General features: G+C 46.9%; 9 protein-coding genes across 9 annotated transcripts; 4 read left to right on the top strand and 5 right to left on the bottom strand.

The window, feature by feature from the left end:
• Positions 1 to 215: 215 nt before the first annotated feature.
• On the top strand, positions 216 to 335 carry CTRU02_209558 (uncharacterized protein; the record flags this gene model as incomplete). Its single annotated transcript, XM_070205287.1, has 1 exon — positions 216 to 335. The coding sequence occupies one exon, from the start codon at positions 216 to 218 to the stop codon at positions 333 to 335; it is 120 nt and encodes a 39-aa protein (XP_070060935.1).
• Positions 336 to 1,092: 757 nt separating this feature from the next.
• Positions 1,093 to 1,461, bottom strand: CTRU02_209557 (uncharacterized protein; the record flags this gene model as incomplete). Its single annotated transcript, XM_036732717.1, has 1 exon — positions 1,093 to 1,461. One exon carries the CDS (start codon positions 1,459 to 1,461, stop codon positions 1,093 to 1,095), a length of 369 nt encoding a protein of 122 aa, XP_036575565.1.
• Positions 1,462 to 5,941: 4,480 nt separating this feature from the next.
• On the bottom strand, positions 5,942 to 6,593 carry CTRU02_209556 (uncharacterized protein; the record flags this gene model as incomplete). Its single annotated transcript, XM_036732715.1, has 2 exons — positions 5,942 to 6,424; positions 6,552 to 6,593. The coding sequence occupies 2 exons, from the start codon at positions 6,591 to 6,593 to the stop codon at positions 5,942 to 5,944; spliced, it is 525 nt and encodes a 174-aa protein (XP_036575563.1).
• Positions 6,594 to 9,267: 2,674 nt separating this feature from the next.
• Positions 9,268 to 9,837, top strand: CTRU02_209555 (uncharacterized protein; the record flags this gene model as incomplete). Its single annotated transcript, XM_036732714.1, has 1 exon — positions 9,268 to 9,837. One exon carries the CDS (start codon positions 9,268 to 9,270, stop codon positions 9,835 to 9,837), a length of 570 nt encoding a protein of 189 aa, XP_036575562.1.
• A 1,099-nt stretch (positions 9,838 to 10,936) lies between these two features.
• On the bottom strand, positions 10,937 to 12,527 carry CTRU02_209554 (O-methyltransferase family protein; the record flags this gene model as incomplete). Its single annotated transcript, XM_070205286.1, has 3 exons — positions 10,937 to 11,601; positions 11,654 to 11,788; positions 12,227 to 12,527. The coding sequence occupies 3 exons, from the start codon at positions 12,525 to 12,527 to the stop codon at positions 10,937 to 10,939; spliced, it is 1,101 nt and encodes a 366-aa protein (XP_070060934.1).
• Positions 12,528 to 13,403: 876 nt separating this feature from the next.
• Positions 13,404 to 14,381, bottom strand: CTRU02_209553 (uncharacterized protein; the record flags this gene model as incomplete). Its single annotated transcript, XM_036732712.1, has 1 exon — positions 13,404 to 14,381. One exon carries the CDS (start codon positions 14,379 to 14,381, stop codon positions 13,404 to 13,406), a length of 978 nt encoding a protein of 325 aa, XP_036575560.1.
• Positions 14,382 to 17,463: 3,082 nt separating this feature from the next.
• CTRU02_209552 (alpha-ketoglutarate-dependent -dichlorophenoxyacetate) lies at positions 17,464 to 18,548 on the top strand (the record flags this gene model as incomplete). Its single annotated transcript, XM_036732711.1, has 3 exons — positions 17,464 to 17,616; positions 17,703 to 18,394; positions 18,464 to 18,548. The coding sequence occupies 3 exons, from the start codon at positions 17,464 to 17,466 to the stop codon at positions 18,546 to 18,548; spliced, it is 930 nt and encodes a 309-aa protein (XP_036575559.1).
• A 570-nt stretch (positions 18,549 to 19,118) lies between these two features.
• CTRU02_209551 (cytochrome P450) lies at positions 19,119 to 20,838 on the top strand (the record flags this gene model as incomplete). The annotated part of the gene is made up of 4 exons (XM_036732710.1): positions 19,119 to 20,234; positions 20,297 to 20,551; positions 20,606 to 20,632; positions 20,704 to 20,838. 4 exons carry the CDS (start codon positions 19,119 to 19,121, stop codon positions 20,836 to 20,838), a joined length of 1,533 nt encoding a protein of 510 aa, XP_036575558.1.
• A 248-nt stretch (positions 20,839 to 21,086) lies between these two features.
• Positions 21,087 to 22,330, bottom strand: CTRU02_209550 (chalcone synthase B; the record flags this gene model as incomplete). The annotated part of the gene is made up of 2 exons (XM_036732709.1): positions 21,087 to 22,119; positions 22,182 to 22,330. 2 exons carry the CDS (start codon positions 22,328 to 22,330, stop codon positions 21,087 to 21,089), a joined length of 1,182 nt encoding a protein of 393 aa, XP_036575557.1.
• Between the last annotated feature and the right edge of the window lie 381 nt (positions 22,331 to 22,711).

The raw sequence follows: 22,711 nt of genomic DNA, 5'->3' as shown, positions 1-22,711 counted from the left end.
CGTATTAGCGTTAAAGATCTACGGGATAGTCGCTAGCGTCGATATAGCCTACGCCCTTGCTATAACCTTAGCGATAATTACTAACTACCTTAACCTACTAACGATTTAGATAGTTGTCTATACCGATTCTTATTCGCTATACGAGTATCTTGTAAAGCTAGGCATTACTAAAGAAAAGCGACTTATAATCGATATTATAGCGTTAAGACAATCGTATGAAAGACGAGAACTATAAGAAATTCGTTAGATTAACGGCGAAGACAACCTTGCTAATACCCTTACGAAAAGCAAACCAAATCGAGCCTTCGAGAGATTCGTTAATAGCAATACGATAACGATACGTATATGTTACGGCCAGCTAACTGACAGTGGGTTTGTGTTAACAGTAAGCCAGGGATTGAGAGTAGTAACAGTCGTTCCGTGGTCCTGGTCGAATAGATCGTAGATCTTCAAAGGTCTTGGTGATCAGTCAAGGCCTCAACAAGAGTCGTAGAGTAGTCGTCACTTAGGTATAGCTGAAAGTACCGGTTAGGGTAATCACAAAGTTGATTGCTGAAGAGCTATGGAAGTCTGACCTTGAGCCAGGCTCAGGTCATACTATATACAAGTCCTGAACAGTGTTTTTTGTCTACCTGGGGGTGATCACCTAGGTGCATGAGGTGATCGCGATCAGTTGGCAATGCCAACTGATCACTGAGCGTCCCGTCCTGTGCTCCACTGATCGTTTCCTTATCTTATCGTCACGTGACTTGTACCATAGTTCTTCCGTGCCGAGTGAGTTCCTGCTGTTCCCGTGATCCTGTAGTACAAATAGAAAAACATCAACAACAGCGAGAACGAAATTTTTGAAAACAGCATCAAATTGATCAAACCACGCCCGCTCGCGCTCTCAGAGGTCACTTTGGGCATAATGTCATCCTCGGCATTGATTCTGCTCCCAAAGAGCCTGCTCGTGGCCGCGGGCGGGCTCTGACCACGAAAAATTCGAGAGCAAGCCACAAAGTATGACACGTCAATAGACAACACCATCGACACCACCGCGGTTGAGTCACGGGCTATCACGTGAGCACAACGACCAAGCCCAAACAAACATCAACACCACAGCCACCGATAGGTTATGGGTCGCCTATCACCCCCGACAAAGTTTGCAACGTCCCGCGACAACAACGACGACAAGCCCGACAGAACGGTATCACCTCCTGCATAGAGAAAGCACCAGACACCAGGCATGCTACGATCGATGCCACAAAATACTACAGTTTGCAGACAGATTGGTCCCCTGTCGCCCCCTCCGCGAAGAAGGATTGTCGCCCCTTCAACGTATGACAATGTCTGCGGAATCTGTGTACGAGCTCTCATACTTAGTAATCGGACGAATCGAAGCGGTTGGAGCATTGTGTTTTGCGGATTGAGTCCGACTCCAGGCGGTGGATGGAGGTGGTGGTCGAAAGATGGAAACATAGAGCCACATAGGAACCCAGCATGAGGCAACAAAAAGATTTACAGATTCAACTGAGATATAGCATATGCGAGTCTGAGAGGATGCGGACAAGATAAAGAGACGAAGCTGAGGGCTGGGGGGAGACTATAGGTATACAGAACCAGACATGGTGCCTAGCACCAACAGAACCGAAGTAGGAGGACGCGAAAGAAGGATTCTAGAAGGCAACACCAAGCGAGAGAGCAGGCAGGAGGACAACAATCTTCAACAGAGGGCATAAACACACAAGAATAGATAGCATAGTGGGAGCTTGGGGACAGCTGGTCCTGATCCAACAACAGGGCGAAGTGGGGCGTCGCGGTTTATCGTCGATGCTTCGGCTGTCTGCCAAACCCCGCTTTCCGGGCATAGCTGCTAGCATAAGAGCGGCTTCATAACCGTGTAGGAATCAATCAATCAATCAATCTGTAGTACAAATAAAAAACATCAACAACAGCGAGAACGAAATTTTTGAAAATCGGAGCAAAAACGGCCCCAAATACGCGTGCTCGCGGCCACAGAGCCCCCTTCGATGCAATGCCATCCTCGGCCTTGATTCTACGTCCCAAAGGGGCCCAAGATGGCCGCAGAGCACGCCCCGACTACAATGAAAAACTTGAGAGCAAGCCGCAAAATACGACATATCAATAGACAACACTGTTACCACCACCACAGGCGAGCCACAAGCCGCTACACGAAGCACTAAGACTGCGCCTAAACAATCAACTTCAACACAACAGCCGCCGACAGGTTTTGGGTCACCTGTCACCCCCGACAAAGTTTGCAACGTCCCACAACGACGAAGATGAGTCCGACAGAACAGTATCACCTTCCGCACGGAGAAAGCACCAGGCATTAGGCATGCTACGATCGATGCCACACAATACTACAGACCACAGACAGACTGGTCCCCTGTCGCCCCTTTTGCGAAGAAGGATTGGTGTCCCTTCAACGCGCGACAATGTCTGCGGAATCTGTGCGGGAGCTCTCATACCCAGTAATCGAACATGTCGGAGTCAGTGGAGCATTGTGCTTCGTGGAAGACCCTTGGGCCAATGTGGTGGAGGGCAATAGTGGTCAACAGGCAAGAAACAAGAGGCCACATAGGAACCCGGCAGGAGGCAACAAAGAATTTACAGATGCAACTGAGAAAACGGCACATACAAGTCCGGGAGGATACGGACAAAACAAAGAGACAAAGCTGAGCGCTGGGGGGAGACTGTAGGTACAAAGAACCAGATACGGTGCTACCAGCACCAACTGAACCGAAGCAGGAGGATGCAAAACAAGCATTCTAGAGAGCAACACAAAAGCGAGAAAGCAGACAGGAGAGCAATACACTTCTTCAACAGAGGGCATAAACACACAGAATAGAGAACATAGTGGGGAGCTTGGGGATAGCTGGCCCTGATGCAACATCAGGGCGAAGTGGGGCGTCGCTGTTCATTGTCGACGCTTCGGCTACCTGCCAAACCCCGCTTTCCGGGCATAGCTGCTGGCATAAGAGCGGCTTCATAACCGAGTAGGAATAAATCAATCAATCAATCTGTAGTACAAATGGAAAAAAACATCAACAACAGCGAGAACGAAATTTTTGAAAATCGGAGCAAAAACGGCCCCAAATACGCGTGCTCGCGGCCACAGAGCCCCCTTCGATGCAATGCCATCCTCGGCCTTGATTCTACGTCCCAAAGGGGCCCAAGATGGCCGCAGAGCACGCCCCGACTACAATGAAAAACTTGAGAGCAAGCCGCAAAATACGACATATCAATAGACAACACTGTTACCACCACCACAGGCGAGCCACAAGCCGCTACACGAAGCACTAAGACTGCGCCTAAACAATCAACTTCAACACAACAGCCGCCGACAGGTTTTGGGTCACCTGTCACCCCCGACAAAGTTTGCAACGTCCCACAACGACGAAGATGAGTCCGACAGAACAGTATCACCTTCCGCACGGAGAAAGCACCAGGCATTAGGCATGCTACGATCGATGCCACACAATACTACAGACCACAGACAGACTGGTCCCCTGTCGCCCCTTTTGCGAAGAAGGATTGGTGTCCCTTCAACGCGCGACAATGTCTGCGGAATCTGTGCGGGAGCTCTCATACCCAGTAATCGAACATGTCGGAGTCAGTGGAGCATTGTGCTTCGTGGAAGACCCTTGGGCCAATGTGGTGGAGGGCAATAGTGGTCAACAGGCAAGAAACAAGAGGCCACATAGGAACCCGGCAGGAGGCAACAAAGAATTTACAGATGCAACTGAGAAAACGGCATATACAAGTCCGGGAGGATACGGACAAAACAAAGAGACAAAGCTGAGCGCTGGGGGGAGACTGTAGGTACAAAGAACCAGATACGGTGCTACCAGCACCAACTGAACCGAAGCAGGAGGACGCAAAACAAGCATTCTAGAGAGCAACACAAAAGCGAGAAAGCAGACAGGAGAGCAACACACTTCTTCAACAGAGGGCACAAACACACAGAATAGAGAACATAGTGGGGAGCTTGGGGATAGCTGGCCCTGATGCAACATCAGGGCGAAGTGGGGCGTCGCTGTTCATTGTCGACGCTTCGGCTACCTGCCAAACCCCGCTTTCCGGGCATAGCTGCTGGCATAAGAGCGGCTTCATAACCGAGTAGGAATAAATCAATCAATCAATCAATCAATCTGTAGTACAAATGTCCTGTCCTAGCCGCCCGACGCCCAAGTGGGTCGTTCGGCTGTTATCCTTGTTTACGGGTCGTAACAGTATAGAGGGATAGGTAACAAGACCGTAACTACGGGAGAAAGTAGGAATAGGAGGCTGAATTAACGAGGAGACGGAACTGTATAGGGATAACGTATTCCAACCGCTTCAACACTATAAAAAGAGAGTTTCCAGTGTTGCGATAGTTGGAATACGGAGTCGTGTGGCACTTCCAGCCACACGCCCGCCAGGCTAAGAGGCCCAAGCCTCCCAGACCCACGTGACAGGCCAAGGGGGAATATCCCCACCTTCTAGTCAACAACACCACTTTCAACTATCATGAACCATAGATTAGAACCAATTTACTATTATTTATTATTAACGAACGGAATTCCGTTTCACCCCCTGTGAAACCTACAGAATCAGAATAGGAGTAATCCGCACAGCCCTCGCTTGTATAACAGTGAATGCATTGTTTCTAGCGCCAGCCGATCTTAAAGGTATGAAATGACCCAAACCACCGATTTCATATTCGTATTACAACAAATGCTACGCCTGAATTGGTATTTTCCCGCCTGCGCTAACCCCAGCCCCAGCCTAAATCTCGAATGCCATCGTCCCTAGCGTCCTCGTTGCGACTGTGGGATCTCGGCAGTCCTCTACTATGCCTACGGTGACTTCAGTTGACGTTGGTTTCCCGCGACTATCAAATGCCCATACCGAATGCATGATGGTGACTGCCACGATTGACCACGTTTTGCAGTCCATCAACGTCTTCTACCGCCCATGGGGAAAGTGGTGAACGTATGTACAAGGAAGGGAAATCGAGATATACGCCAAGGCACTTGTCAATTCAGAAAATTCAGTAGAGACATAGTCATAATGAATCAAGGCAGTGAAGTGACTTCTAAATGCTAAGGTTGGCATGAGCGTTGGGATTATCCCTGGTGAAGAGACCCCAGAGGGTTATTTCCAAGTTGGGCAAGAAATATGTCTCCTAAAAAGAAAAGACACAAAATGCGCTGCAATACACGGAAATGACTGTTCTTTAGCCTCAAAGAAAGCCGGACTACCGTAATTGGGAAAGTAATTGACACTTGAGCTTTTGAGAGTTAATACTAAGACAACAGCCATACCATTATACTCCATGCCATACAGTCACTATAATATATTGGCCTCAAGTCTAAACGAATAACACCCTGGAAAGTGATAAATTAGAACTACGGAAAGTAAATACATTGAGACATGACCACGGAAACATGGAAGTCATGGCCATGTGCAGGTCCAGTAATGGAGAGACTCAGGGCGATTAGTCACACCTGTGGCTAGGGAGTTTGAAGCAATATTCTCTGCTGTTGTAACAAGACGACAGCTTCACTTAATACACTTTCTTTAGCTATCAAGTAAGCAGCCATTTGTTGTCATTTTTCATCTTTTCTCCTTCTCATCTCTGCTAACCCATACAGCTATCGACGGAACCTAATTCTTCTGTTCCTGCGCCTGTGGCTGCGAACTGAAATTTTCCCTCCCACGTACACCATCCAGGGTTCTGCTGGTCTAGGTGTGTGGGTTGTATTTCTGTTAGTCTGCGCCTTAGCACCTGCTTCAACATGTGTGCGATGTAGTCAAATCTGGACACACGAAGACGCGAATCTGATATTTGCTGCCAGACTCAAGGCTCCAATTATTCCTCACACGGCTCTTCATTCATGAAACTAACCAACCGTTGTAGACATAATAAGGCATTCCTAACTAACACACTAAATCACAAGAAGTCAATAAGAAGAGGGGCTATAGATAAAGCTAGTACAACAAACTTGCTGACACTTAACGGAACAGCTGCACTCTTGTCATACTTGAGCTCACGCCTCAAAGAAGCATAGTCGATCCACTCGCATCGTCCGTGGAATGCCTCCTCTTTGGTGAAGTTAAACTTCCTCCCCTTGGCTTCAAGTTCACTCATCTTCTTCCCCGCCGCGTCCATCACGCATGCCTCCCAGTTAAGAGCGACTTCAGTCTGGTGGGTGAAGCATGTCTGGAAGTCGCATTGCCGACCTGTCGTATATATGTTGCTTCTGTTCTGAATACTTGGGCAGCAGTGTTCAAAAGTGTCAAAGTCTGCCCCAGCGCTCTCAAGGTGATCGCCGACAATGTGTGTGTGATGACCGGCGATGCAAACAATGGGGATGTCGAGGTCAGGAGCAGGGCGACCACAAGCCTCGGGAAAATTGTGCCATCTTTGTTGAAGCTATATGAAATGTGAGCCTCGGGAACGACCGCAGCCCAAAGTTGGAGATACACAAAGGAAGTAGACGAAAAACGGGCTTCCGAAAACATATCGTCTTGAAAATATATGGAGAGAGTCTAAGACTTACATTGGTACGCCGCGTCTCGTTCACTTGAATAATCTTGTCCATCTTGTTTGTGGGTTTCTGGGTTTGGGTGTCTTCTGTACTGCTTTTCTGTGACTATCCACAGAACTTGAATGTAATGACCCTCGGTTGGTATTCACTTTAGTTATACTTACTTAGGGGCTACTGTCTCAGAAAGAAGGGCTTGCCGATGACGTAGTCACCGGGCTGCAGCCCATTTCGCTTCAAGGCCCGAATCGCCAGCGTGAAAGCTGTGCCGTAAAAGTAGAGAACAATAGGCTGTTAAACATGTTTGGCGAAACCGCTGCTTTACGGCGGTCTTATTGGTCGCACCGAACTGGTTCCGACTATGCTAAGCAAAAAGTGGCAAACGAATTTCCAAATCAGGTCAAGGAAACGATAATGCCATATATCCGAGATTTTTAATACGACTACAACGAAGGTTGTCTCGAACAACCACATTATTGGTTGTTCAATTGCTGTCTAGGACGTTAACAGCGACTGAAATTTACAAACAACTGCGAACTGCACCAACAGCCCCCAACTCGACCGTGCCGTGCCACCTCGCACCTCCTGGTTATGCGCCCGGTTCAATGGTCCACTTCTGGTCTCTGGATTTGCGCAAAAAACAGGTTTTAGGGCAATTCTTCATGCTGTTGGAAGATTGTGGTCCCAAAGCAGAGCTGTCGGAACATTGCCAATGCTTGGAATATTTGTGCCATTCCATCGTGAAATCAGGCTCGGATCGACACATCGACAAAAGCAAGCTCATTCACCTTCTTTAATGGGATAAATATCCCAATTTAGGCTGCAGTTACTGCGCCGTTCAGCAGAAAACTGTCCTAAATTGTCATTGGCTTCGAAATAGTGTTAGTGCAAGCTCCAGAGCATCATCATCAGCTGATGAGTTGGTCGGCTACAAAATCCATTTCATTGACGACATAGCACAGCTACGCGACCATCGTGTTATGAGCAATATTGTGATGAGAATGGTACGTGGGGTCCGTTGAGTCAAAGGGGGCATCCCTCTCATAAATGTCGATGCCTTCATGATTGGTGCTGTGCCGGTGTCTCGCAGGCTAACATGAAAGCACGCGGTCCAAACCATCGTAACAGAGCTACGTGATCTTGAGTTGGATTTTGTGGGAACGCCGGCGACGGCTCGTGGTGCTTTGACAGCTTCTGCCTTGTCCCATCCAAGGGCCAACTGCTCAGTTGAAGAGGAGCGCGGTATATAGCTAAAAACTACAAAAGAGCAGAGAAAAGCTGCCATCAATTGACTTGCTTCCATCCACCACACCTTTCATCTCTCACAGTTCTTACTTGACTACTTTTGAATTTATATCCTCACTTCTTATTAATAGTCTTGCTGATCACCGCTGTCAACAAATATGCTCGCTCGTCTCTTCGTGTTGTTGCCCATGGTCAGCGCTCTTGTGCAAAAAGATGACCCTGCCCCTTCCCGAAATTAGAGAGAAGGCGGTTTCCTCCTTCGCAGCATCTTTAAATCTATGATGCTCCTCCAGGGTTACCTCAGACTCCATCTAACACGTCCCTACGGCCGAAACGCCGTCGCCGGTGGACCACTGAGGCCCCACCTACCTAAGATACGCCAGCTTCCGGTTTCCGTATCCGATCGACCCGCAGGTCTCCGTAACCACCGCATGTTCCCGGAGAAAGACCCGCATTAATCGGTATCCGCGACCGGCGACGACTCAACCCATCCGAGAATTGTGGCTGGGCAGCAGGCTGAACTACGAATTGAAGGCCGTTTATAAGCCAAACGAGCTTTCTTATTCCCATCATCACTCAAACAATCCAGTAATACGAAAAGCCTATTTCACCAACATGTCTGCCTACACTTGCCATCTCACCAATAGCAAGCGGCTCCGAAGGGGCAGCTGAATCCCAGGCGCAGAAGTCTTACATGGCTGTGCGATTATCCTTTTTCCAGGGGCACGAGGTCTGTGATTGGCTGTGACGGACTTGGCATTCTTTTTCGGCGCGATCCGGCGCAGCAGCTGACCAAATGCCTCACAAAATGGAACGAGACAGCATTCGGGACTGAAGTAGGGCGGGCACTCATTTCCTTCCAGCACTCATTGCCATACTGGCGGTGGCACAGCAACATTATTTCGCGCCCCCTGGTTGCCAGGCGGTCGAGGCTGAGACACTTCAGCTCCGTCAGCCAGTCCCCTCAAACTGCACCACCACATCGTTAGGTTCCGCGCCGTGGCACCGTTGGCAGAACAGCCCCCGAACGCGGCGTCCCCACAACAGGGCCTTTTAGGAATAGCCACATGAAAGAGCTGCTGCGCCGGCACCAGCCGATTCCCAATCAACGACGCCGATATTAATAGGCGGGGAACAGGGCTGATGAGGCTTGTCGGAGAAAGCTGCTTTCACACGTCAGACTAAGTGATCAGAATCCGGGAAGAGCTTTACGGCTTACCGTGTTGATCACAATAATGAAGTATTAAATAAGAGACGGTGCGAACGGACTGGCTGACGGCGAAATATGGAAACACAAGACATCCAAAAAAGAAAAGACCTTTGCAATCAAAACTCTCTCGTCCCCTCGAACACATTCCATTTATCCTCTTCCTTCACTTTTATTTTACAAAATCATTTATCGTATACAATCTTGGACTACGGCTTTCACTTCAGAACAGCTCTTTAGGCTTCTCATCTAACACACAACAACTCATCCACCGCTACAATGTCCACCGCCCTCGCAACCGCTACTGGCTCCGCCCCCGCGGCGAGCTCGACCCCTGCCTGCTCCGGCAACCTCCTTTATGACAGCCCCAGCCGGGACGCCAACTGCGCGATGCCCTACGGCGGGAACAACACTGAAATCTTGAAGAAGTGCTGCAAAGACGCCGACATCATCTCCTACTACGACAACTGCGGCGTCTACTGCCTCGCACTCGGCCAATCAGTCGGCGACCTCACCACCTGCCTCTTCGAGAACGGCGCCAGCCACAAAGCCGTCTTCTGCCGCGGAAACCTGACCGCATCCGCTACCGCTACCGGCAATGCCGACCTCCCGGCATCTGCCAAAGCTACTGTCGTAGCCAGCGGTGGTGCCAGCAGAGCCAGCGACGATGAGGACAGCAGTCGTACCGCCACAAGGGGCACCGGCACCGGCAGCAGTTCCACCTCTACCTCTACTTCGTCTGCCAATGCTGCCCCGGGCGTTTACCCCCCTGCCGGCATCAACACGCTAGGTCTGACACTTGGTGCTCTGCTGCTCTCTGCCGCCACTCTCGGTGCTCTCCAGATCTAAGGTTTCCTCAATGGGCGTGACTGGTAAAATGCCAGGCGCCACGAATCTTGTATAGCACGCATGGTATCACAGAAACGGCAGACTTAATGAGTAATTATGACCCTTTCATTACCATACCACCCACCACATAATCACGGTGTCAGTCGAGGAGGAAGAATATTTGAGAGTTGGGAAAGCGGGAGAAATTATGCGATATCCAATTTCTTATGTGTTTTAAGCGGGACTTGTGTATAGGTTGTGTATAATTTAACTAGGCATTTTTCATAATACCTTAGACTGAGAACAATCTCTTTTGCCAGTGTGATGCGAGCTCAAAGGGCATTAGATATTGACAAAATCTGACATCTATTTTCTTTACGGTAGCGAATTTGTACAAGCACTGCATTATCGTGACTCCATGTCTTAACCACGAGATAGCTTCAACTGTAGCGTGTGGACTGTCGTTGCTAAGTAAAGCCCGGGTCAACGTGTTCATAGTTGTTTATGATCAGTCCCACATGTCTGCACAGCAGTGCAAAGCCGCTGAAGTCCAACCGTTGTGTCAAAAACTGCCGACTGCCATAATCTGGATCGTTGGGCTTGAAAGCAGATATGCCCTCTGGTTGAATCCCTTACCCGAATATGTCATTGACTTGGGCGGGGCTACGAAGGGCTTTATAGCGGACGTTGAACAAACTTCGGCTCTCCTTCATTAATGAGCTCATCATAGGGCACATCTTGTACCAGAGAAATTCGAGGCTACGAGGTAAATCAAGCCTCCTTTTATTTATACAACGTTCTGTGGCGTACCTTAAACATTACACCTAAAAAGACTCCATACACAATTTCTCCTATTTTGGGAGCTACATATTCAAAGGCTATGAGCTACCAGATTTTCAATATTCGTAGTCAACTACTGCTGTAGATGTTGATACATTCGATTACGTAGAAAATACGAGGTCAGGCTGAGTTGCATCTATGGTGCTTGTGGTACCTGTGACATGGCTGAAACACCGATTTATCAGGAACCAAATCTAAATTGATTCATACTTCTGACTTTAGGTCTTCTCAAGCAGTAAATAAAACAACTGAATAATGTCGCAAGATATGGAGATGCGCTCTACATCCTCAAAGTAGCCTCTATAATGGCACAGTTTCCTCTGGCGTCCTCATCCCCTTTCCAAACCTTCACAATTGTAAGTCTTTCATCCGCCTTCTTGAGCAATCTCTCCCATTGCGCGATAGTTCGCTCTTGAGCATTGTGCATCGCCATCATGACAATGTCCGCGTGGTTGATGAACCACTCGCTATCTTCACCGTACAGGTCTGGGGCAATCATATCCTCAATTAGAATTCGAGACCCCTTATCCATAGCCTCAACTATCATCCTCAAAACGTTAGCTGCAACAGAGTCTGAGTGGTCATGCAACACACGCCGCATGAAATACACATCGGCTCCTTTCACAGGCTGTGGGTGAAAGGCGTTGTGCACCTGCCACTCAATTGGTAAGCCGGAATCTTTGTAGGTCGTTCTTCCGATGGATATTGGCTCCTCATAGTCCTGTACAATAAACTTGAGATGCGGGTTTGCCCTCGCAATCTCGTTAGAGACGTGTCCACTGCCTCCACCTACGTCGACAATGAGGGCTCCTGAGCGAAGGTCCTGAAATGGAAACAAAGCTAGACTGGATGCGTAAGAACCAGTGAAGGGGGTCATCCCAAGGGAAAAACGGCGACCTCGATCTGGTTCTTTCTGGTAGTAATAATCAAATGATTCCAAATCGGCTAAAACATGGTTAATTAGTTGAAAATCTCAAGCCCGTCTAGGTATACGTACTTTGAAAAGCCTTTGAAAATGCACTCTTCCCGTTGTCTACTTGGAAGCTGTTTTCTTTCATTACCGTTGAGAGAGCTGAGGCTGCACGAAATATGTCATCGGAGCTGGGTTGGTCAGAGCTCTGTTCAATCACGCATGTGGTAACCCCAGGCTTACCATAGTCCCATGAGAGCCTCGACCCCTTGCAGCCGTAAGATACTTGAATTTGCATTATGAGAGTAATGACCTGGCGAAACTTCCTGGAACACAAATCGCTGCGTTAAGTAGCGAAGCAGGCGGCCTAAAGACTGGTCAATTCGTAAATGTCTGATGCATGAATTAGCACCTACTGATCAGCTCTTGAGATCCGCCACTTTTCTTCTCCAGATCTGCCAAGCTCGTCGGATTTCTAGGATCCGTAGATACCAGATGATGAAGCTTGAGCTCCATAGCAGTATTGAGAACAGCGGGAAATACGTGTCCACCAGTCGATTGCATCATCCACTGTAAGGCCCTGAAGTCAGAATAGCTCGGAAGACAGTATTTCAACACCGGAAGAGTCCCGTCTAAGGAAGGTCAGTCTGAGGGTATCACGTACATCCATAGGTCCCTGAACTAAGGTTGTCAATTTCTCACACACTCTGACAATGTTTCTTCGTGGTTTCTCTCCAACTGGAGTGGCAAGAAGAGCTTCTGGGTTACATTGCTGCAACGAGGGTGGATCTCGACCATTGTTATCTAGCGCTAGGAGCAACTCGTCGATGGATTGATTGAGGATTTGACGCAGTTCCTTTAAATCTTCAGTCTTCGATATCGTAGCTGGCGTTATCCGCAAGTCGCATTGGTTAGTCTTGGCCGGACCACCAACTGGAGACCTTTGCGAAAGAAACGGCATTATCACGCAACCTTTGCTTTAGAATGATAAAATATTACTGTTGTCACTTTCCTCACAAAATTGGTGTGAATTAACTTTATTTTCACCACGATCTTGTTGTGGCTTTTTGAAATAGTAGATTCACAAGTCCTTAGGATGGAGAGAAATGATGAGAACGATCGTTGATGTCTCGAGCCAGAGCCGAAGATCAATATTGCCTTGTCTTGATTAGAGTTTCCAGCCGGGAATATCACAAACGGGGTTTGAAAACGAGACTTTGTGGATCGGACCTATCGAAAGTGTCTGCATCCCGAGTGAGTGGAGCAAAATCCAGCGCCTTGGTTCCAGGCACTGGCAACAAGCAACTTTTGTTATTAAAAGTTTCAGAAAAAAAGAAAAAGTTTAAAAAAGTTTGACGGGTCTGAAAGCCGAAAGCTCCTTTTTAAATTTAGTGGGAGTAAATGCTCATGCATGAAAGAGTAATGAACAAGACCTGGGAATCGTGGTTAGGCTAGAAAAGTCCGAGAAAATCACGCGATGCCTGCCAAGCCCATATGACATCTAAACCTACTGGCGAACTTAATAATAAGATTATTATTATACCCTTCTTTACGATGTGAAGAGAGTGCCTTATTTAGGTTTGTGCGGTGAAATGGTGTGACAATGGTGCGTGAGCGAGCCGTGTAACCGGGCTGCAGCACGACGTGCAAGCCTCGGTAACAGAACTCTGCTTCATCAATTTGTGCTCTGCTTGCCATGGTACTCTGCACACCGACCGATGGAACTATTCGAAGCAGTTAGGCATAGCTAAGAAGCCTTGCACTCACTTGTGACAACTGGGTTATTCAGGAGTGACAGAATGAAGAAACACTGGTTCCTGTTTCCAACTTCTATCTTCTAGATGTTTGGGTCCTGGATCATCATATTCTTCACTTTCTCCATGAATTTCCCGCAATAGCTCTTTTCAGCCTTCATATACTTCCCTCCACCTTTTATGAACCCCCATCCAATGGTAATCCATTCTTCTGGATCATAATCAGGTGCATGTTCCAGAAAGGTTTCCAATCTTTCGCTAATGGCCGGAAGATTGCCTCTCAACAGCTTCGTCGCATAGAATGCCGCCCTTCCAATCTCACCGGATTCTAAGCTTATTGTAACAGCGAAAGCAAAGCTTCCGTCCTTCGCACTCGAAAATCTCCCAATTTCCACAACTTCTGCCTCCTCTAGCGGTTGACAACCCGCCAACCCAAGCAAATTATCAGCCTGAGTTTTGGAGAGTGGTCCTGGCACACGCCAATAAAGATTGACGGTTTTAGAATGCCAATCAACTGCAACGGTTCTCACTCTGTTCAATTCATGCTCCTTGAACTTTTGCATGTGCTGTCGAATCGATTCTGGAACGAACTCAACATCAAGAACCTCTTCCATTTGACGTGTTCGACCCAAGAAGAGCCATGACTTTACAAGTCCCTTTGAAGTATCAAAATCGCACCAGTGTTGTATTTCGTCATTAAATAGAGTGGTCCAAGACTGCACCAAGTCGGTTATGGGGCTAGGCTTGATGAAACCTGCTTGAATGGCGATAGTGACAGTATCGGTTGATCTACCTTGAAAAAAGCGGTAGTTGAGTGCGGAATCCTTGGAGGTGACTCGCCATCCTACTGGGGCGTTGTTGAAGTGCGTGCTATAGGCTCTGAGAACTGCTTCAGTAGTTGATGTAGAGAAAGGGGCGTTGAGAATTTGACAAAGTTTTTCAACTTCTTTTAAAAAACGAGGAAAGGAAAAAACTGTGGGGTCCACTGTAGTCTTTACGTTGCACCCAGTGTCTTTGTGAAATAGAGACGGAGACAAAATATCATGATTTATCATAGCCATTTTGGTACTGAGAACTAGAGATAACGCTCGTGAGGTCTGAAGTGAAAGATGTTCTCAGGTTTGTGTGATAAAAGCATGTGAAGTAGGACCGATACCTTATAATAATCACCTACCAGGGTAAAGGATTATGTACCATATAATAATCAAGTAGAAATGGGATCATCTGTAAACTTCCAGAAACGTTTAGCTGAAATTACTAATTTCCCCAATCTAAAGAAAATAGAAGCTGCAAGTTACACTTCCGATATGCAAAGGTTTGTAAGGCACGTGTAAGTCAACGGGTTTTCCGTGGTACTGTAGCTTACTTCAACCGAACCAATTGCACTTTTTGAGCACCCATACTCGAAAGACATTACTCAAAATATAGTTTGCTTTTTATGCTTATACCCTAGGTTTGCGTGACAGCGCGTCCAACTTCCTAGTACAGTTACTCCGTGTTAATCTTTCTTCAGGAGCGAATTTTCCGCTCCGTGATTGGATTCTCTCAGTACCCAGACTAGAACTTGCTTGTACAAGGTTTAAGGAAATGCGACTTGTTTAGTTTTAGGAGCAAACAAGTGCGAACTCTAGATGAGGACCTCGTTTGCTACTACCTATCAATTTGGCAATAAAGGTACGGTCCCTTGTACGTACCTACAGAAAGTAAAATAACTGGTAATATGTCTGAAGATAGTTAGCGCTTCGGGATGCCACGCTCTCTGCATGTGAACAACGTTGAGTCTGTTTGATCTGAACGATTAAAAATATCTCATCGGATACAAGATCGAAGTTTCGTCGAGTCAGCGCGCATCCTTTTTGATCACTGGTTTTGGAATCAGGGGTCTACATGCTCTCTGCTTTTCCCTGACCTCCCTCCGTCTTTATAGTTTTTCCGTGCAGTTCTCCGCCCTTCTTTCAAACCAAAGCTAATATTGATGGTAATTGGACTCTATTGAATACTAAGTAATACATAACTGTTTACACGTTTGAACGAGTAAGTTGCATGCCGCTCTACCCGCCATGCGGACTCGACCTGGCGTCAACCAATGGGACTCTTTGCTTAGATTACTTTCTAGGTGATAGCGCAACGAAGAAGCTAATTCTATTGTCTCTCGACTGATGGTCCTTCTACCCTTTTCATCCCCGGTATATGCAATGGTCCAACGAGGCTCGCCCAGAACATAAATCATAGTACGAAGACTACGAAGTAATTTCAAGCCCGACGTGTGTTAATTCCTAGTGCCTGGTTGCCACGAGCACCTAAGAGGGCGAAATGATGCTGGCCCGATTGCATCTCTACCATGGTTGGCGGTAGTTTCCACAGCTCGAGGCAATTTGCGAGGCAGTCGGTTGAAATAAAGTTCGTTTCAGTCACTAGCCTCGAAGAATTGCAAGTAAGAACCCAGGATATTTTACGAGGGGCTCGGCTCAGAGCACATCACTACTGGGGGCACCCTCAAACAGACCCAAAAGGTAAGTGAAAGGGTAAGAAGATAACCACGTCTTGAATCATTGTTTTCATCTCTCAGAAGGCTTCTACTGATTCTGATGACCTACATTCATTTCAAAGTTCTAAACTTGGAACAGTCTCAATCACAACGTGTATTGGCTTGTTGAAATTCCTGCAGCATAGCAATCTATGCAAGTGCTGCTACTTCTCGTATGACCTCGATCATCCCTTTCCTAGAAAACCCGCCCAAACCAGGGATGCGAATAAACCACCGTGGATGATAAGGTGTCCTGGCGGACCACCTGCCATCTTCTCTTCGGGAGAGTAGTTGCCTCTTCGCTTCTTAATCCTAGCCCAAGCCCTTCTCATAGGGAAAAGGTGATAGATAGCCATAGACCATGTGACCATGGCACTGGTGTCGTCAAACCGTTCGATGCCACTCCGAATGAGACAGAGCAAGCACAGCATATCGGTAGCTAGAAGCATTCCTGCATAGCTGTGGCATATTAAAACTGCCTCTTCACTTGCTCCCGGGTCTTGCAGCTGCTTGTGTGGTTGAAAGAAAAAGGACATGGATGCCATGGACTCAAATAGTAGATGTCCAAGGATCGCTACATTCCCTGCACGCATTTGTATCTCTTTGAGTAGTAAAACAAAATCTGAAAGAACCCTGTCTTGATCTAGAAGAATAGAATATCTTTGTATGGACGCTTAGCAATTGGGAAGTTATTTTTTCTACGTTGTTGTGCTGGCATGAGCTTTGGCGGCTTTATAGTACTAATTTTGAGTGTAATGGTTTAATGCAATTCTTCGAAGATTGCACTATCAAAAAGAAAGGATCTTAACCCAATTAATGCTCTCCATCTTTTTCATTTCGATAGTACCTTGTATCCCTGTGAAAGACTTGGCTTTCCACATGAAAACTCACTCATAAAGAGAAAGAATTTTCTGAAGATAAATCGACTTGAAAAAAGCTTGTTGGCAGTGCATTCAATATAATGTTTCTGGAGCTAGTGCGGATGCCGATACCGCAATAGGTACAATAAGCCGAAAGCTTAAAGCTTAGATACCTCTACTCTGCTATTAGCATATGGTACATCTGAGACTAAGTGGTGTTAACATAGCGGTGTCATAGATGTGTTGCATAAAACCAAGTTGGCAGCCAGTCTTCAGAGCCTTGGTCGTATGGTGAAAATATAGAGTTTTCTGAGATTTCGGTATGAACAACCAGCACATCCTTGTGGGTTGATATCCTTGTTGTCAAGAAGTTCCTCTAGATGACTCGCGATGCCAAACTTTGCGGTGTTTACTCATCTCTACTTATAAATATGACAGAGAAAACGTAGTTGCCTCTGTCCAGGTTGATTGACAAGTTAGTGAACGCCAATGAACAACCTAAGCATTACTTTGTCAAACTTGCCTCTTGCTTCGAGTTGCCGGTATCACTAATCGCAAAGTGTAGAATCCACAGTATAGCCCGAACTCTACTCTTTGAACTCTACGCTTTGCAACAAACACTGTCTAGCACTTCTAAAACTAAAACCCCCGACACCTCGCAAAGGCAACTTCCTAATTTGCTGCGATTTTCAAGTTCCCTTATCACAATCAAAAACCGACACACAGAAGTTACCTTTGGTATCGAAAGGACCAAACATGAGGGGCCTTAGGGGTCACAAAAACAAACTCGTTAACCGACTCAAGGTTAGGGAACTGCATCCTTCATTCGGTGCCGAAATCTCCGGGGTTGATGTATCGAAGCCTGTCGCAGACGATGTGTTTGACCAAATTCTTGAATTATCCGCAAACGTGAGTTTAAACCTTCCGCCGAGCCTTTCCAAATTTGAACAATTACGAGTTCACTTGCCATGGAGCCTATGACTTACCATAAACAGTATGGCGTTTTGGTCTTCCGTGCCACTGATCTCGATGACTCTAGCCATGTCAAGCTTGCTCGGCGCTTTGGGCCTATCTTTAGTATGAGTCAGGTGCTCGCAGGTAAAAAGTCACGACTCGGCACTTATGAGCTCGCGGACTTGAGTAATGTCGACCCCGAGACTGGGAAGCCCGTTACTACCGGGGGACCTAACGCTCAAATCGCCAAAGTTTCCTCTTTCCTACATGCTGATCTTGCATACAACCAGCAACGTGCATCATGGAGTCTCCTAAGGGCGTATGAGATACCTCCCCCAGGGTATGGCGGTGATACAATTTTCGCCGACACTAGAGCAGCATTCCAAGACCTGGATGAAATCGAGTCGGGGTTGAAGGAGAGACTTTTGTCTAAGAATTATGTTGGTGTCCACTCGTGGCATCATGCTCTGAAGACAAGCAACCCGGACATGTACCAAGATTTAGACCCTTTCGACTACCCCATGGCCAAGCACCAGCTAATCGAGCTGCATCAGCCGTCCAACAGAGTGAATCTATACATTGGACTCTATATGCACCATATCGAATGTGCGCCAGAAGAGGAAGACGAGATGGCGGGACTACAGCACAAACTCATGCAGCATGCCGCCAAAGCGAAGTATCAGCTGAATGTGGAGTGGAAAAATCCAGGTGACTTGATTATATGGGACAATAGGTAAGTCCAGCTCACAAGAGAGAAATATTCAGTGCAAAGGTCACAATACTGATACTTGAAGATTGACAGAACTGTCATGCATAGAGCCGGTCCGGGTTCTTACGCTGGAAAGTTCAAAAGAGACTTGAGACGCGCAACTGTGCTCGATGTCTGAATTCAGTAACCGAGCAGTGGGGAGCAAGGAACGTATTCTAGAGCTCAAGGTGGACAGCAGATGATGAGAAGTCTAAATTGTATCAAATAGTGCTTGTCATAGCTTCAAGGGTAGGGGCCCGTTAGCTGCGCGATGATAATTAGGTTCAAATGTATGACTAGCTATGTATCCGCTTAACGTAAATCGACAAACCTAAATACAAGCATAATCTTTCTGTCTTAGTCATGGTAGGGCTAAAGCTTATAGTATATCCGCGGCGAGTCACAGTTGTGACAATGCAAGTGCTGAAGCAGAAACATTATTGACAGAAATCCGACCCAGGGTTTTACCTACATCACTGGATAAGTGCAAAATACGCCTAAGTGCTTAAGGGTTTGGCGATTTATGATTCCGCGATTGTCTCCCCACCGCTTTTGTGAAAGGCCCCCAGTCCTTCCACGCTTGGAATGGAGATTTACACTAATTGCAAGTCAGTCAATCTGGAGTCTTGAATCACACAAATTCCATGAAAACATATCTTAGGACTTTGGGAGATAACCAAACCGTGGATACATTTTACTAGGCTTTATCATGTCTCAGCTTTTCTTTGCTCAGGGTCTCGTCAGTACCCATCTTTACAATATCATTCTCATATCAACGGTTTTCTGCATCACTTACAAGATCGTCGCTACTATCCACAGCGTCTATTTCGGCCCATTGAGCAAGTTTCCAGGACCGAAGCTTCGCGCTTTTTCCAACATTTTTGAGATTCATTCATTGATAACTGGAAATGACAACATTGATCGACCAGCTCTCCACAAGAAGTATGGTCCAGTTGTAAGGGTCGGGCCAAAATTGCTCTCTTTTGCTGGAGGGGACGGGGTCTGGAAAGATATCCACGGCTTTAATGCAACAAAAGAGGGCGGGATTGTCAAAGAACCGCTATTTTACTCAAAGATATTTGGCTTCACAGATGTCAGCAATCTTATAACAGCTCGTGAACATGCAAATCATGCCCGGCAGCGAAAAGTTCTTGCACGGTCTTTCAGCAATACGGCACTCATGGAACAACAGCCTATCTTTTCACGGTGGGCGGAGAAGTTCAAGATCAAGTTGGCCGACGCAGCAAGTGTCGTCGATCAAATCGACATTGTAAAGTATTACAATTGTACTACTTTCGATATTATGGGCGACTTGACTTTCAATGAAGATCTCAATATGCTTGAAGAGGGGGAATGTTCTCCATGGGTTGAGTCGATCTTCGGCTCAGTAAAAGCTGCCACCTTCTTACTAGGAGTTAAGACACACAGTCGAGCTGCTAGATGGATAGCAGACACCTTTCTGAAATACAACCCGGCGGTGCAGAAAAAGCAGCTTGAGAACTGGAAGTACTGTTCTGAGCGTGTCGATCGACGACTGCAGCGCACGCCCAAGCATCCTGACTTGTGGTCCAGGATTCTTGAAAAGAGAGATGACTCCGAGAGTTTGACGATGGAAGAACAATATGCCAATGCTTTTCTATTCATGACGGCCGGAACTGAAACCATTGCATCAGCGCTGTCCGCAACCACGTTTTATCTCCTCCGCAATCCAGAATACTTAGAAAAGCTTACTAAAGAAATCCGGTCAACATTCTCGACATCCGGAAATATGTCTCTTGAGGCGTTGGCAAGCCTCAAGTATCTTCAAGCTGTGATTCAAGAAGGAGTAAGCTGGTGTCCCATGATTTAACACCGAACTAAAAAACAGCGTTACTAACTTATTGAAAGCTGCGTCTGCACCCACCGCTTCCAATCGCATTGCCTCGCACAATTCCAAAAGGAGGAGCACAAATTTGCGGAGAGTGGATTCCAGAAGGCACCATTGTTGGTGTTCATTATCTCTCTATACATACTCAAGAGCAGTATTTTAAGAAGCCTCTCGAATTCCATCCACAGCGGTGGCTCCGAGACCCAGAGTTTGAAAATGATTGCTTGGACATGGCTAAGCCATTCCTTATGGGACCAATGAATTGCATAGGCAAGGTATTATTTTCAAATATCACATTGAAAGTCTTAATGCTAATTCTATGCCTTTAGGATCTTGCAATGCATGAAATTCGGTTGGTAAGCGACATCCATCTTGCTGATTTGCGATGTATCAAATTGAGCGAACGAAACATGCTAACTTTTGACAGCTCCTATCAACTGTCTTACTGAACTTTGATATTAAGTTGAGCGATGAGTCTGCGGATTGGAAAGATATGAAAGTTTTCACACTATGGCAAAAGAGGCCTTTGTTGTGTAAATTGACAAGGGTTGCATCAGAGTAATTTTGCAGATGTTGGCTCTCCTTAGAGAATCTATCCAGTAGAATATGGAAGGCGAGTTTTAGAATATGAAACTCGCCTTCCATAAGTTAAAGTATTCATTATCTTAAGACATACATAAACGTGTGGATAATGAAGAGATTTACTGATAGACATAGGAATTTGACAGCCACAATCTGTGTCATAATTTATCAAAAAGTCATTCCATCTCACTTCCAATTTCATGGTAACTACTACAAAAAGTGGGTCATTTATTCTTCAGGTCGACAGCGCCTCAAAAAAGCCATCTCACTAGCTAAGCCTGGCCCAAAGCTGGTCGCAACCACATGGTCACTTCCTGGCCCCATGTTTCTTAGCAGGTCAAGCACACAAATAGCCGTTGGGCTTCCGGTATTTCCTCTAGTTTTGTAAATTTGCCGAGTGGCCCTAAGCTGCTCTTCTGTCAACGACATGCTGTCCTTGACATTGTTGATGATTGTTTCGCCGCCCGGATGTAGCGCCCAGTCGAAGTCGGAAACCTTCAGTGTAGGAAGACCGACCTTCTCACGGTAAGAAGGCAGAAGTCTATTCCATAAGGGCTGGACCGCACTTTTTGTGATATCTGGGACTTGTTTGGTAATGATGCTTGTGAAGCCGGTAGTTTTGACCATGGCACCCATGTGGTGTATTGTTTCTGGCACCGTCATGCGCTCCCATTCGAGCAATTGAAATTTGGCTTGCTCAGGGTCATCCAATCCGTATTCGTTGCACAGAACGAAGGCAGATGCAGCGTCGCCAAATATAGCGCCTGCTATGTCCATGTTCTCAAGGTCAGAAGACGCCTCGGCTTCGGCGTACTGGTGTCTCAAATACATAGTGCAGACTTCTGAGGCAAAGCAAAGGATACGAGCAGGCCTTTTCCTGGCTGCCGCCGCTGTGGCGATGTTGCCGGCTACACGCATCAACGCCACGCTCCCCGCGCAGCCAATGCCATTGAGGAACATGTTCTCAACGTGGTAGCCCAGCCCAAGCTTGCGGGCTACTAAATAGTCGTAGCCGGGGAGGCTTAAGGTGCCTACGGTGACTCCTATGACATGCGTGATATCTTCCGCATTGCCACCCCAGTCACGCAAAGCTTTTCGACAGGCCTGGACCGTCAAATCAACACCCACCTTGCGGAACCGCGCATCAAGCTGATCGATGGTCGGGATCTCCGTATGGCAGCCGAACCCGGTCTCAAAATCCATCGTGGAAGCACGTGTCTCAATCCCGCTGGTCATTGTGAGCTTGAGCAATCTCGCGAGTCTGTTTCCGCTGCAAGTTAATGTTGTTCATACCGGAATAACAAAAATCGGGGCATCACTTACACTGGTTTCTCCACATCGTGGAATCTTTTGGCATAATTCACAAATGTCTCTGGTGGGATTAAATACGGAGGATACTGCGAGCCGATGCCGGTGATCCAAAGATCCGGTACTGGCGAGGCAGAGAATTCCGTATCAGAGTGACCGTTCATTCCGTGACCGTTCAAGATGTTGTCGTACATGATGAAAAGAATTTGTTAAAGCGTTGGAGAGGGACCATTCACATACAAAGCAATATTAGCCTGAAGGAAGAGGCTATAACATAACATCAACAAGAATGGCAATGATACTGGGCTCACATTCATTGAGAATATGTAAATAACCGCACATGTACTTAAGAGCTTTCGGATTGAATAAACATGATTTTATAAGAGATCATGCATCTCAGAAAGCATGAAGACATTGTAAAGCTTGTCCGAGTTGCTCGAAGGTTTCGGAATTCAGCAACTTCGGGCTTTAAGCTCGAGACTCGCAGCTCGTAGCCCAGGCGGTCCACTTGTGAGCATGTGGGATGGTTTATACGCTAGGAGAAA

This window comes from Colletotrichum truncatum (genome assembly GCF_014235925.2).
Source record: "Colletotrichum truncatum strain CMES1059 chromosome Unknown Contig_0006, whole genome shotgun sequence".
NCBI classification, from domain to species: domain Eukaryota; kingdom Fungi; phylum Ascomycota; class Sordariomycetes; order Glomerellales; family Glomerellaceae; genus Colletotrichum; species Colletotrichum truncatum.
The sequence above is the reverse complement of the archived record's forward strand: the minus strand, read 5'-3'. Positions and strand labels throughout refer to the sequence as shown.